The sequence below is a fragment of the Ammodytes marinus genome, assembly GCF_949987685.1.
Source record: "Ammodytes marinus genome assembly, chromosome: 16".
NCBI classification, from domain to species: domain Eukaryota; kingdom Metazoa; phylum Chordata; class Actinopteri; order Uranoscopiformes; family Ammodytidae; genus Ammodytes; species Ammodytes marinus.
In genome coordinates this window covers 20,961,450-20,976,829 of record NC_137220.1, presented here as the reverse complement: position 1 = coordinate 20,976,829, position 15,380 = coordinate 20,961,450, and the positions used below count along the sequence as shown (strand labels likewise).

At 42.7% G+C, this 15,380-nt stretch overlaps 1 protein-coding gene across 6 annotated transcripts in view; it reads left to right on the top strand.

Moving 5' to 3' along the window:
- Positions 1-15,380, top strand: part of nfixb (nuclear factor I/Xb) — a 138,158-nt gene that overhangs the window by 99,012 nt on the left and 23,766 nt on the right. For all 6 annotated transcript variants that reach the window (XM_080043751.1, XM_080043746.1, XM_080043749.1 and 3 more), the window contains 4 exons: positions 8,471-8,536; positions 10,983-11,057; positions 12,418-12,538; positions 13,998-14,128. In XM_080043751.1, coding sequence (XP_079899877.1) covers positions 8,471-8,536; positions 10,983-11,057; positions 12,418-12,538; positions 13,998-14,128 — 393 coding nt within the window. The remainder of the gene's footprint in view (positions 1-8,470; positions 8,537-10,982; positions 11,058-12,417; positions 12,539-13,997; positions 14,129-15,380) is intronic.

Genomic DNA, 15,380 nt, shown 5'->3' with positions numbered 1-15,380 from the left:
CCCCCCGGCTCTGTGTGGCGTTGGTTGGCACAGAGAGGGCGCAGGCGGCACACAGACGGCCACGCAGATGGGCAACGGGCAATGCAGGGGCTGCCTCCCCACACCTGCTCCTTGCTGGCACTGGGCTCGGGCCAGGCGGCAACGCAGCGCACACACACACACACACACACACACAAATACACACTCTCTCTCCCTTTCTCACTCGTAACACATAAAAAACACAGATGTGCATCGGGCGCAGAATAATCTCTCCCTCAATTTATTGAACTTTCCCACATATAGACACACACTTGCACGTGCGAAGACTCCCACGAGCCATTCTACACACTGATGCACACGCATGTTACGAGTCGATTTTTGGGGAAAAATGTGAACACTGTTTCTCCCTCCTACACTCTGCTGCCAGTCACAGATGTTTACATGCTTATCTCCAACTGTGCCTCAACATGTGCTCTCCAGAATTGTTTTTTTCAGCGCACGTACACTATCGCAAACATAAATATATATATAAGACGCAATCACACATCCATAGCCACCAACTGCTGTATTTATAGTCTCACGCCCACACATTCACACTTCAGCACTAGCGGCACAGAAAACACATTTCACAATTAATCATGTCGCCCCATGCTGTGCTGTCACATGGAGTTACATACCAGGCATTCAGTGAGCTACATAAGAGATACACTATTGTCACTTTAACACAGAACGTGGGAACAAAGATTGATTATAAATAGTTGGGTTGATGTTTCATTGGATCAAAAAAAGATGAGAATTTTGCAAAGGCCAAGAGCCTGTCACTGCTATTTTGTTGACACCACCGTAGCGCTAGAGCAATTGCCAGCATTTTTTTTTATTTTAAAGCTGCTGGTTTAATAGGTAGGGTGTGGATGTGAAAGCCAAATAAACTTCCCAGGAAAGCGCCCAAAAATAGCGGAAGGGGAAATCCATCTCTGAAACAGAACAACCCCTGTGTGTGTTATTCCTACAATCTGTGAAAGCTCAGTCTTGATTTTCAAGTGAATATGAGCGGGCTACATTGACAGTTATTGGGCCCTCGCTCCAGTGACAGAACATATACCTTCAGAAGGGTTGCAGTCTGCTGACATAAGTCACTCAACAAATTCACAGCCTATTTAAATGTCGTTGCCATCATTTTTTCGCTGGGGATGATGGGGCATGGGGGGGGGGGGGAGACGATTGACGTTGTGGAAAGAGGTGATAAAAAATGGTGATAAGCTCATTTGAGTTGTCTTAACTCATTGCGGTGCATTCAAAGCAATGCGTTTAGCGAGGGACAATTTGTGTTTTGGCCCCTGGGTTTTGCCTGTTAGGCTGCAGACAGTCTACCTTACCTTCAAGGTGGAGGTTATTGGAATCAGATGGCGCTTGAAGGGAAAACCTACTGACACTACACAGGGCATAAAAAGCCCTTTCACTTAATTTGCATGATTTTTTGTCAACAACAAAAAACAATTTAATCTTTTCTTTTAGTTAGTTTATTTTCACCTTATAAACACTGGAACAAATTAAGAAAATAAGCATTGAAGAACATTAGCCCTTGTAGTAAAGGCACACAGGCACAAGATGATCTGTTATATCTCTCAACATCTATCCATCATGAACCTACCAGTGATTCCTACGTTCAGACTATATCTTCATCTCCAGTGTTACAACCTCTTTGTAAATGGTGAATAAAGTGAAAGTGAATACAATGTCACGTTAGAACATATTGTAACGAAGAGGGCAATGGAAAGGGTAAAATCCAAGTGGATGACTCAGTCGCTCAGCAGGAAGACTCTGCAACCACAAAGTAATTTGATCATGTGCCCTGTTATTATCTCGTTATACTCAACTGTATATGATTTAATGAAACAAATTCCCATGAAATATCCAGGGCCACTTTTTGGTAAAGGAAGTGGCTTCCTGTCATAACTGTGTGCATCTCTCTAAGCCTTAGAGGTCGGCCACAGTGAGCTAAGGTCACTCACGGGTCAGATACACTGTACAATCAAATACTTTAGCCACTGCACAAGTGTCCAATAAGAACCACTGAGGTCAAGATGAGCTTTGCTTGTAGCGGATTTAAAACACTGTGGTGTGTTGGTGGGGGGGGGGGGGTTGATCAGAGGAAGATAAGTCGTTTTCAGAAACCGGAAAAAGAATCTTCGCAAAAGAGATGAATAGTGTGGAGAAGAGGGACATGAAGAGGAGAAGAAGGAAAAAAACGGTTGAAATAAAGTCCAATAAAAGAGCCGAGCGAACATCTGTGTGGGATAGCCGTGGGGATTAGGAGGGTTTGGAACATTTTAAGCGCATTAAAGATTAAAAAAAAAGGTCAGAATGTTTAGCAACATAGCGATAAACCTCTTAAGCGAAACCCAATTGGGGAGGCTGTTTGGTTTTCTTTATCCAGAGGCTGGTGGATGGAGGGGAGGGGGTGGGGGTGGAGAGGGGGTGAGACTGCGCAGCCACATACACACACTTAAAAACGCAAACACACTATTGTATATATATATGTCAGTCAGCGCAGTTTGCTTGCACCACGACATCTGCTCCACATCCATCTTCTATCGGTACGAAGCCGTACATACAGGCTTCCATTATATTTAGTGTTTCTGTATATATGTCTCCACCTGCATGTGCACAGCAATCCAATCAGGGCTGCCACCCCGCCACATCTAGATGTATGGAAGCAAACAAGCTGCTTCTTGGTACCTGTGTGTGTGTGTGAGTGTGTGTGTGCGCGTGCGTGCGTGTGTTTTAGAGAGTGAAAGGGAGAGGCAGAGGCGAGACGGAAATCAAGTGGAGTGAGAGAACAGTGGAAGATTTGTGCGCGGAGCTCTTGAGCAGTCGGAGGAAGAGGCCCCTATCATTTGACTGTGAACTGAACCATGTCTGGGGAGCTATCCTTAAATGACACAGCACACAGAGGGTGGAGACAGAGCCACGGAGTCAAAGGGGTCACGGGCTGTAGGCTTGCGGGTTACAACGACAGTCAAATCCGGACGGTTGTGTTTATTTATACACTGCCTGTGTCATGTTCACATAGGATAGCTACTCTCACTGCTATAGTCTGCTACTGGCTGCTCCCTTAACAACCAGAGTGTAAATATTTTGCTCGAGGGCACTTTAGTGGCTTTAAGTAGGAGGGTTGGCCACTTTTTTGGATCATTTTTCTAACTTGTAGATCCGAGGATTAAAACCTACGAGGTTCCTCAATTTGCTATGAATAGGATGTAGGCATTCATCCAGTTCAAATGGGAGTTCCAGCAACTTGTAACTGTATTACACTTCTATGAAGTTGGTGGTGGACTTGCGGGAAAAAAGCTGATGTGAAAAAAAAAAGGATGCTGAAAATCAATGCAGCAGCCGATATGTTCTCACTTGTAGTCTCTACTATAGACAGGTTTCAAAGATGCTGGATCCTACACATCCCACAATGCAGCAAAACTACTTTTCTTTAAGGCCGTCCTTATCTGGTAAAAGCCTGTGTCTATGAAGACTCAGTGTCCACAGTTTGTAATGAAGGGAAAAAATCCAAGCTCAAGGTGGGATAGCCGTTATGACGTCATCCTGATCTGACCAATGCCTTGTAGCTGTTGTCCAGTACAATCAATGTACAGCCTCTCGTTGCTTACTGCTTAAAGGTATAGTTTAACATTTGAAATGTGCTTATTCCCTTTCATGTCTACAGTTAGATGAAAGGATTGTTACCACTCATATCTGTACATCTATTTCGGAAGCTATCACCATTAGCTAGTTAGCTTAGCTTAACACAACAACTCACATATTGATGCAGAATAACATTCAACACTCGGATAGTCTACCATCATACAGGAAACGTGTGTGTGTGTGTGTGTACCTGTGTGTCTGCTCGCTAGCTTTTTAGTTTTTAAGATTTTGCAAAATTACAAATTGCCTCTTGCTATAGACGCTATATATTCCCTAATCAAGTTTAATATTCATTATATTGTATATCCAGTGTTGGAGGGGTCTGTCATCAGTCTGAAAAAACTCCCTCTCTGAGTGCACAGGAGATTTCAGAGTGACTGTTTGCTCGTGTGTGCTTGGATTGCACAAACAAACACTCTAAGCTGTTTTGTATATTAGCAACAACAAAAAAAGAAGCCTGTGTGAACAATGTGCACTCGTACATAAATGTGCGCACAGTAAATGGATCCATTAGCGCTGGCATGGCCGTCTGCGTACTGAGCGAGGGAGCATATGTATTTAATTTTACATTCAAGTGTCTCTTAATGATTTCCACTTGTGTGTGTGTGGGTGAATGTGTGGTGGTGTGTTGTTTTTGTCTCCGCGTGTATGATGAATGGAGTGATTAAGTAAGTGCGATTTTGAGTGTGTGTACATTAGCCCCGGTGTGAGATATTAGCCTCTGTCTGCATCAGCAGTGTGATAAATGTATAGCCAGTGTTAACTTTTGTGTATACACTCCAAGGGTATATCACAGGTGATGGTATGACCAAGACACAAAATGAACTCACTGTCTTTGTGTGTGTGTGTGTGGGCGATGAGAGCGATAACAAGGTACACTTGATGGCCTGTGTGTGTCTGTGTTGTATTATCTCTGGCGGTGGCGTGTGCAGGGGGCCCTGGAACGACTGTGTGCAGGAGATAAGGGTGATTCATCTGTGTTTAAACGTGCGCGTGTGTGTGTTTGTCTGTGTGTGTGTGTAAGAGGATGTTTGTGCTTCAGAGGCATTTGTATCCATTTATGTTGCGTGCGCGTGCAAGCATTTTAACCACCATTTTTATAAATGCTCATGCCATTTTTGTATTAACACACAAAACATATATTTCTGTCCCTGTAGAGTACATCTTGTAGTATTTTGTCAGTGCACCTCACACCAGTAGATGGCCTCACTGAGTTTGATGGAGGGATGGTGTGTGTTCCTGTATTTATTGCAGTTATTAAAAATCGTAGGGACAGTTCACACTAGCACAGAGCTGCCAATGCCGTGTGATATGTGAAAGACTACAGGCATGTATGGATAATGTTTTCTTTCCAACCATTCAAACCCCCCAAAAATTTCTGTTTTACTTAATAATACATTTGCGTGCTTTTTAATGGGAAATATTGCATATCTTAAAGGTGAAGTGAGCGATATATTTATGTTAATATAAGTGTTATATCACTCTATATTCATACAGTGATCACTTATGGTGTGCGCGTTTCATAACTCCGATCTCTCAGTCACTCGCTCTGCATGTAATCGGCAAATACACTGATATCCAATCAGAAGAGAGAACGCTACAAACTGGCATGTCTCACTGCCGGTGCACACGCAGAGCGACAGATAGTTGAATGTTTATGCGCCTACAATGGCGGAGCAGGTAAAAATCCTTCCCAATGTCTGTTTTGATTAGGGCTGCAACTAACGATTATTTTGATAATCGATTAATCTGTAGATAATTTTCTCGATTAATCGATTATTAATCGATTAGTGTTTTGGCTCGTAAAATGTCAGAAAATGGTGAAAAATGTTAATCAATTTTCCAAAGCCCATGTTGACGTCCTCAAATGTATTGTTATGTCCAACACACACAGATATTTCAGTTTACTGTCATAATAGGATGAAAGAAACCAGAAAATATTCACATTTGAGAAGCTGAAATCAGAGAATTTGGAAATGTTTTATTAAACGATTAATCGATTATCAAAATAGTTGGCGATTATTTTAATAATCGATTAATAATCGATTCGTCGATTAATCGTTGCAGCTCTAGTTTTGATGGTTTTTATCATGTTTTATCGCACTTACGGATCTGAGATGATGCTAGATAACTGCTGCTTGAAGACCGCAGTGCATTAATGTGGTGACATGAGGACGAGGGAGGGGACTGCTAACTGCAGTCACTGACAGGAAGTTAGCTAAAAGAAGAACCATTACGCTCATAACACCTTTAAGGGATCTAATAAGTTTAAAGGTTGGGACTGTTGTACACAAAGATCATTTTACTTTAAATGGCAGCATGCATCGAGTGATAAGATGACTGTTATTTGAAATGATTAGAATTGCCTTCTGCAAAAAAACCTTCTCAAGCAATATCACACCACTCCTCAAGTAATGTATGACTATACATGAGAGCAGTCTGTATGTCACTTCCTGTTGTGAATACGGCCACGCCCCCTTCTGGGTGAAAACAAACTATCTACATCAACGTATAAACGTACATATACCTCTAAAGTTCATATATCTTGCCAAGAAAACCAATAAGTTATGAAAGCTGTCTTGGAAAAATTGTTTGGTAATGTAACTGGACTGGATTTAACAACATGAAAAGCGCAAAAAAAAAAGTAAACCATATAGTGTAGCACAGCAGCCGCCACTCTGTTTGGCGCCAAGAAACACTTAAACAAAACAACACATTGAGCCCGTGCCAGTGGGCCATATTATCATCTTCTTTCAAACTAATTGCCAGACCAAACAGCGACAGACATGCACGTGCAGGCTTCAACAACCGCTCATCATTAGGAGCTTCAACTGCGGTGTGCCATCCCTGTTGTCATGACAACTAGGCACCGAATTTTGGCTCGGAAACTGTCACATTGCAAGAGAGATTTTTCAGAGGCGTACGAGGTTTGAACGGTCCGTGCTCGTTGTGAAATACATGATCAGGATTGCCGGGTTGAGCAATGCCAAAGGCCCCAGGCTTCATCTTACACCATCACCTTCATTTGCCTTGAATGATTCCCTTATTTTCCTGTCCCCATCCTTCCTTATACTTTTTATGAGAGTGCCTGACATCTGCTTCCATCCCTCATTTTTTATTAAACACAAACACTCTCCGGAACATGCCATCAGGGCGGGCAACTCAACTCTTGCAGGACTGCAGACAAACATCCCAGTGGTTTTTATCATTACCCCATTTGCATTGCGTATCCTCTGTAGGTCTTTTTATCTTTAAGACCATTGGGTCTGTGTGCAGAAGAGAGTGTGCTTTGCAAGCGTGTGTCTATTTGTGTGAATGTGTGTGTGTGTGTGTGTGTGTGTGCGCGTGTGTGTGTGTGTGTGGGTGTGCCGTCAGCTAGCAGGAATGCATGGGTACCGCCAAAGCTAAGATGGCTGCCAAGCGCTAAGATGGCTGCCAGGATTCCACAGAGCGACAGCGCGGGAGAGAAAGAGAAGCAGAGACGAGTGTGAGAGGAATTGGGGGAGAAATAGACAGAGATGGACTTTCACTCTCTTGCAGAATGAGGAAAGAGTGTTGCGAGAAAAAAAATGAAAAGTGAACTCTATCCCTGCATGGTATGCCTTCCACGATCTAGAGTGATTAGGTGATTTTTGTTTGTCTCTTTTTGTCTCCCTGCTTTTGGCAACACACGGGACGGGGTGAATAGTGGAGCAGTTCGCTGGCACCTCGTCCGCCTAATGCCACCCAAGATTAGGACTCTGATTCGGGCTTAGAAGACGTTGAGATCGGGGGGCCTAGTTCTCGCTGCGAGGGGGCCACGTTCTGGCTGGGGAGACTTGGCCCAGGACGGCCTTAAAGCTTCAGTGCTGCAGGGTAATTGGCCTGAATGGTATATATGATACAACCATAAAACTCCACAAGGCTGCATTACGCATCTAAGGAAGAATGGCAGCCAGCGAGCCAAACAAAACTAGCTGAAGCAGGCAAGACTCTCTGCCTGCCTGCCCCTATGGAGGTTCATGTAAACACACACAGGAGATGCAATCCAAACAATACCTACAGCCCCACAGTGGACAGTTTGCAAGTACCCCTCAAGTTACAAGTCAGCAGTGGAGAGAAGTTGCGGTTTCTCGGGACCCCTTAACATTTCACCCATCGTTTACTGTCAAAACGTTTAGCTAAAACGCTGTGTATGTCAGAGCCAGAGTCTATTGGTGGAGAGAAGGTACAGAAATGGAGGGAAGCGGTTTTGTCCTTACATTTCCTGTGCATTTTTTAAGCACTCCGGAACTTACAAGTCAGCAGTAGAAAGCTGATGTTACTTTGGCGTTCTAGCACTTAACCCAACCTACACTGTCTACGACCTTTACTATAATAGTGTGTGTGTGTGTGTGTGTTTGTGTGGAAGTCCCTTGAATTTGAGGGAACAGAACAAGAGAAATGTGGTTTTCAAGCCAAAAAGAACAAGTAATCTAAAGAACCTAAGACACAACAAAAACTAAAATGTTCTTTGATGCCTTTTTAAGTTTTCCCACGGTGACCCACTCTAGAAATGAGGATATTAACCATTGTATGACTTTAACTGAGGTTCAACGTGAGCGGAAATATACCACCATCTTTAATCTCAGCCCAAGTTTCCTTCAACGGAAAGAATAAAAGAAAGGCGCCATTTTCCATCGAGTTTCTGACAAGTTCTCTCCGACGCTGTAACCTGCCCCCTCACCTTGGGCAGTATCCAGACATCTGTCCACCTGGCTAACCGTATCTCTCTCCCTTTCTCTCTCTTTTTTTCTTCTTTCTTTCTTTCTCTCAGAACAATCAGGACAATCAGACAACTCAAACCAGCAAGGAGACACAGACGTCAAGCCCCCACCAAATGGTGAGTTTACAAGTGTGTCCCGTTTGTACACACACACACACACACACACATATGCTCGTTTGTATGAACACACATACACACAAAGTTTGACATATCTGTGCCTACTACGTGCAATCACACCTATAGACACATGAACACGCTGTATACGCACACCACCCCTACATGCAGGCGTGCGTGTGTGTGGGTGTGTGTGTGTGTGTGTGTGTGTGTGTGTGCGAGTGAGTCCCGGCAGAGTTGGGCCGAAGTTTATTATGGTAAGGAGAGCTGACGGTACCGTAGCGTGGGGGTTGTGCTTGGGACTGTGGCGGGCCACTCATAAATCACACTGACGTTATTGGAAGATGGGAACCACATGGCCGCTGCCGAGCTGAGCGCTGACCTCATGCGCCGTCCCCGCTGTGGTTAACCCTGGACGGGGATGGAGAGAGACGGAGAATGGGAGAAAAGTGAAAGGAGGAGGGGGTAGAATGAAAATGAGAGTGAAGGGAACAGGGAGGAGGGAGGGGTGCAATGAAGGAAGGCGGGTTTAAAGTTTTTAAGTTCACCCAACCGTAAAGTTTAGGGTGTCCTTGATGCAAACTGCGCATAAACAGGGATACTATGGACATGGACATTATGGAGCTGTCACACACTTAGCAGAATTAACTTGGGGAGGTTAACATTAGCCTACTTCAGAATATCATACATACAGTCATGCCACAATGTACAGGGTCACTACATTATCGTCAGTGTTGAGGACCTGTTGAGGTTTTAGATAATTAGGTAATTTTTTTAAGCGTGCTGCATCTTTTTTACCTGACAAATGTAAGAATGTCTTCCCTATAAGGTTAAGAATAGGCTTGTTCTCAAGTTCAGACTAGGCTCAGGTTAAGGTAAATGTGAGTTTGAGGAGTTAGCACTTGGTTTGGGAGTTAAGCCTTCAATAACTGATTTTCCGACAACTTTTGGGCAGTAGAAACAAGTCATTCAGATATTATCAGTTGTTATGACATATGTGTAAGCAAAAAGCTGTCTATTTACGCTCCTAGCAGACTTGTAGCAACAGTAGCATTTGGAGTTCTTGGGCGCCTAAGAAAAGTATCTGGCTCTATAGCTGCTAAAGGCTTCACTGTGTTTACTAACTAGTTGCTAACTTTTATCTGCATGCAGTTTGGTAATGGAAGGTAGTCTACTGTGGGTTTTTAGGGCTTTTTCACTGTGATTAGCCAGGAAACAACACCCATGACAATGGTGAGAGTGATCCAAAACAGTAAGGTTAGATTTAAGCATAGCCTACTATTTGTTCAAATTTCGAGAAGTATGGTTAGCCATTAGCTTTACAATAGTAACATAATTCCAGTTTATTACGGGTTTGAATCCCGCCCGTGGTCGTTCTCTGTATTTCATTCCCCTCTTTGCCCCATTTCATCTCGGTCTCTCCAAACTGCCTAATAAATAAAAATTAAAAAACAACAACATCTCAACCCTTTTTTTCATAGTGTTGGCCGCCTATGGACAGCACTCACTAAGCTAATTGCTCCAATCTGGAAACACATGCGATGTAGCTAAAAAGTTGACTGGGCAAAAATCCTCATATTAATGAGTATTTGGAAACACGGTTACATTTCCCTTTTGTAGAAACATCCACTGAAGTTCATAGACCAATTTACTCGTTCAACTTTAACGTATCCTATTTGGTGTAGTTATGGGGTTTTCTTTATCTCAAAAAAGTGGTTTTGATTAATTGACTAAATTTGTGTCTTGTTTAAAACAACATTGGAACGTTCTTGTTTCTAGTCCCGAAAACAGCTACTTTTTCTGTAATAATGGCTAATTCCTAATTATTTCCTAAATACTTTGGTAAGTACAATATGTAATCATAACATCGGTAGAGATAAGTTTAACATACCAGAATTTTCCTTTTAAGGTTTATGGTTACCGTACCATAGGAATGTTCTCATAAAAACAAGTGCATGGATGTGTGTGTATATGCATGACAGCTTGAATATCTATAATGCATCATTATATACCGACACGTGTGCTTTGATCTGCGTGTGCATGATATAAACATAAAGATCATAATACATAATGTTTTATACATTACACAGCTGTCCATATGAGGGCTATGCTCACTTGTTGGACCTGATTGGTTGTGTGTGTTGGACTGTCGACAGTATGATATAAAATAGAATAGAATGAAAAAATGAACACGTCCAAACCAAATGCCTGTTGTATCTCATAGGAAACACATGGTCCCACTGGATGACACCAGCAGTGTGTCAAACTTTTCCATACATGTGTTTTTCAGCTCCTTCTGCATGTCTGTGTGTGTTTGTGTGTGTGCTGATGGTGTGTGTCTCTGTGCACACGCGTCATTTTATGCATGTTTTGGTATATGCAGTCTGATCTCACACACTCTTCTTTCTCTCTCTCTCTCTCTCTATGTCTCTCTCTCTCTCTCCCCCAGGCCACTTGAGTTTCCAGGACTGCTTTGTGACTTCAGGGGTGTGGAACGTAGCCGAGCTGGTCCGCGTGTCACAGAGTGAGTCATGAGCTATACTTTCATCTGTCAATCTCAGCGTAGACAACACACTGTCCCCCATCAGCCCTTGTTACACTTCATATAGTCACCTTGTCAACAACAAACAAACAACAATGAATTCACCCTAATAACTAGTCTATCTTGAGCTTGATAGGTCTTATTGCTCTGAGCTGTAAAGGTCCATTGAACCTTTAAAAATACATCAATGAGACACACCATTGCACTGGGTGTCATGTTTCCTTTTTACCCTTAAACACACACACAAAGACACAAACACACACACACACACACACACACACACAAACTGTATCTAATTTTAACTCAATCCCACAAACAGTGTCCTGCTGCTGTAAACACTCACTACTAGTTTACCAAATGTGTTCGAATCCACAGCAAAAAAGTCCCCAGCACATGTGCTGTTTTTATTAACGATTGAGTAGAGTACGGTTGCCAGCTGCTTTACAATATATGTTTTTTTTTTTTTTTTGCAAATGTAATTTTAGATTTTGCCCTGTTTTCAAAGATTGAGATCTTCAATAGAAACCCCAATAGGTTTTGGGGCTGAGTGCCACAGACAGACAGGCAGGACGGGGAAATCAGAAAGTTGGCTGGAGATCCACTGATATTAAACATATTTAAGAGTAAGGTTACTCACGGTAGGCATTGTTCCAGTCTCGAAGCCTTCAGTTTGACTTTCAATCCATCATCAGGTGCACTGTGGTGTCAGGAGGGAACAGCTAATAAATACCAGGACACAAAGCTGCTTGTGATCAGGGCGCCGCATGAAAAGGCGAGACACTCCACTCAAAACAAGCGGGAAGTTCATGTTAGCGCTTGGGGAGAAACTCAAGGGATCACGAAAAACCTCCACTGGGGCCCGTGAACGTTTCGACAAAATGTATAGAAATCCATTCGGTAGTTGTCGAGATAGTTTTTAGTCTTGACGAAAATGGTGACGGAACAAAATTTCCATCCATTGATCAAAATAATAAATAGTAACACCAACCTTTCCTTTAAAGGTCACCTATTATGCAATTAGATCCAAACTGCCAGTCATCAGAGCAGACTTGGCTTTTTTTAGAAGGCGGGGCTAAAAGAGACAGGCTCTAAAACGGAGCATTTCAGACGATGGCTGAAAAGAGGAGATTCTCTCATTGGCACTATGATAAATAAAAAAGGTTTTTTCAGGACACTATACAATAAAAACAGTTTATAGAAGAAACCGAAATTACAATGTTGAACCTGAAAATTAGCATAATGTGTGACCTTTAAAGTATTCCCTTTTACATAATGTAGTTGCAAATGTTCTGATATTCTTCTATTTAATGTGTGTGTTTGTGTGTGTGCGTGTGTTCCTCAGCCCCGGTGGCTACAGCGAGTGGCCCTAACTTCTCCCTGGCTGACCTGGACAGTCCCGGATACTACAACATCAACCAGGTGACCCTGGGACGGCGCTCCATCACCTCCACCCCCTCCACCAGGTACACACATGCAAACACCCAAAGCACACACACACTCAAAAACTACTTACTTTCCTCTACTAATATTCTTGTTTTCTTAATTCTATAACCTCTTGACGCTTGTGTATTTTTGATGCTAAGCTTGCTCTGCTTTTTGATTGTGCTCTTTCTTTCCCCTTTCTCCTCCTCCACCCCCCTCCCTTCTTTTTTCCTTCTTCACTGCTAATCCTTCTCGTTCCCTCTTCATTTTTCTCGCCAATCCGTCCGTCACTCTGTCTGTGTGTTTGTGTCTTTTGTCTCTGTGATTTCCCCTCTCTCGCTCAATCTTACGCTGCAGGACTGAAATGGAGCTTTATGCAAGTCTCCCACGGAGGTAGTTACACTCATTACAGAATATCTCCCTTGATACTAATGTAACACAGACCCCTGCCTCACATTTGCACAAAAGCCACACACGCATGCTGTCCCATAGATATGCACATGAGCGTGCACATATTTAAACATTTTGGATCCGCAGTGAGACGCGGTACGTTCACAGCCCCCATTGTTTTATTGGTCACAGATGTACGAGTCTATAAGAATCTGCAAACGCACACAAATGCGTTCCAGCATCACCGTGCACACTTTTTCTATGCCCGCTTCTTTCTAGCGTGAGGCTGCTTCGGGGGGCCAGTATGGATACAGCATGTTGAATAAATTCTGGCGTCACGTTTTGTCTCGCTGTCTCCAGTTGTGCTGCATTGTGTCCCCCCCCCCTGGCGAAGACATAATACGAAAACAAAACATTGAAGGAAAAACCTTGACATTTTGGGATTTTAAGAACTCTTGATTTCATGCAGACACGTGTCTGGATCAATGGGGGAAATGAGCACTCACGTTTGTCCTCAAATGTCCCACAGATGATATACTGTATGTGCATTCATTAGAGCCCCAAATACCCCTTAAGCAGTGCCAGTTAGTTTCAGTGAGAAACCAGGCTAACATGCAAGTTTCAGATATATTGGTAAAACGAACATATTGTGAAAAGACGTCCCTTTAAAGGTGCACTATGCAGTTTCAGTGGGGGGGGGGGGGATTTGTTTACATTTGCAGAGCCTGCAGTTAGTTTACAAAACTTACATATTTTACATGTTAGTTTGAGTATTGAATAATTCTATCATAATAAAACAAAATGATTTAGAGGAACCTGGAACCAAACGTAAGACTAGAATATGTTTGTAAACCAAACTGTAGGCCCTGCTGCTCTAAACAACAACAACAACAACAACAACAACGGTGAAACAGTAACCTCTCGGTAAAGCTTCCTATCTTCAAACAGTGTTCTAGGGATCACATTTTCTTTTGGGGAAAGTTTATGAGAATATACCTTTTAGAAAATGTTCACTTCTCTGACACACCCAAAGTTACATATTGCACCTTTAACGCCGTCGCACCCAGCTTTGTAAAAGAAATTAATCCTTCTCCGCTTTTTTCCTCTCAGCTCCAACAAGCGCAAGTCCATTGACGACAGTGAGATGGAGAGCCCGGTGGACGATGTCTTCTACTCTGGCCGTTCCCCGGCGGCCGGCAGCAGCTCTCAGTCTAGCGGTTGGCCCAATGACGTGGATGCAGGTAGTCCCACCTCTACAACCCTATCACATTCTCCTGGAGCTGGGCTTAGGGTCCACATCAACTCAGACACAAACCTTTTAAAGGGATTTAAAAGTAATGTTATTAAAAACAGAATAATGCTTTGTTGGGAGGCTGCAACATAAACAGCTCCTCCAGGTTTTTTCTTTTTTCTAACGAGAACAGCCTTAACGTTTAATTGGAAAGAGCCTTAAAAATATCCTTTTTAAAATATTATTTCCCTATGATGTCAAAAGAATGGTTTAACATTTTGGGTAATACTCTCATTTGCTTTTCTGGTTCAGAATTATACTACTTATTGCCTCTGTTTCATGCTGGCAGTAGCTTTATATCTACTGTAGAGGCATCACCAAACTTTGGCAAGAAAGGACTAAATGTATTCCTCAAATCTTCAAACTACTCCTTTAAATATTTATGAATAACTGAACAGTCCAAGTTCGAGAACAAAGAAAATATCTTCTATCTTTTATATGTTAAATCGTGATTGGCGCAATGAGGGATGAAAATGCAGAGGCCAGAAAATAAAAATTAATTTGTTGTTGGTTGTAGGAGCCTATGGTAACAAGCTTAAAGACTAAATGTTTATTGGGGCCCTCTAATACAAATATTTTCCAGGTTTATAATCATTTGACTGTAACTGACTTGAAATGGACCAGAAGCCCCCAGCTCTCCTCCTTCCACCAACAAGCCTCTACTGTGTTCACCCTTCTCTCCATCACTTGATCCCCTCATCATCCCGACTCTCTTCCTCATCCTCTTGCATTCACAACTTCTAACCTACAACCTGTAAACCCCCCCCCATCCCTCCCACACACACACCCAGCAGAACAGGCCTGTTGAAGGCAGAGGAAACATCATTATGCAGCAGCAAGACTTAAATGGCCAATTTAGCAAAAAAACACCTTTCTCTCTCTTACTCCTAGTGGTTTTGAGAGTGTTTTTTTTCGGAGGTTTTGAGATTTCAAACCGCTGAAACTTCTGCCACCGCCCTAGCGCAATGGAAGTGGATGACAATATCGTCCATGCCATGAAACGTGGCAATTGAAGAAGAAAAAACTCCCAGTTTCTGAGAATAATTTTCATTGGGGGACTATTTTTAAACTGAAAAAAAAAAATCATCCCTGTAAAATCTGTACTGGTGAGGCCTCTCAAAGTACATGTTACTGTCAACGTTTTTTTTCCTATATAACTTTTCTTACATGAGCACCACATCTCAGTTTGTGATAGGTGGAGG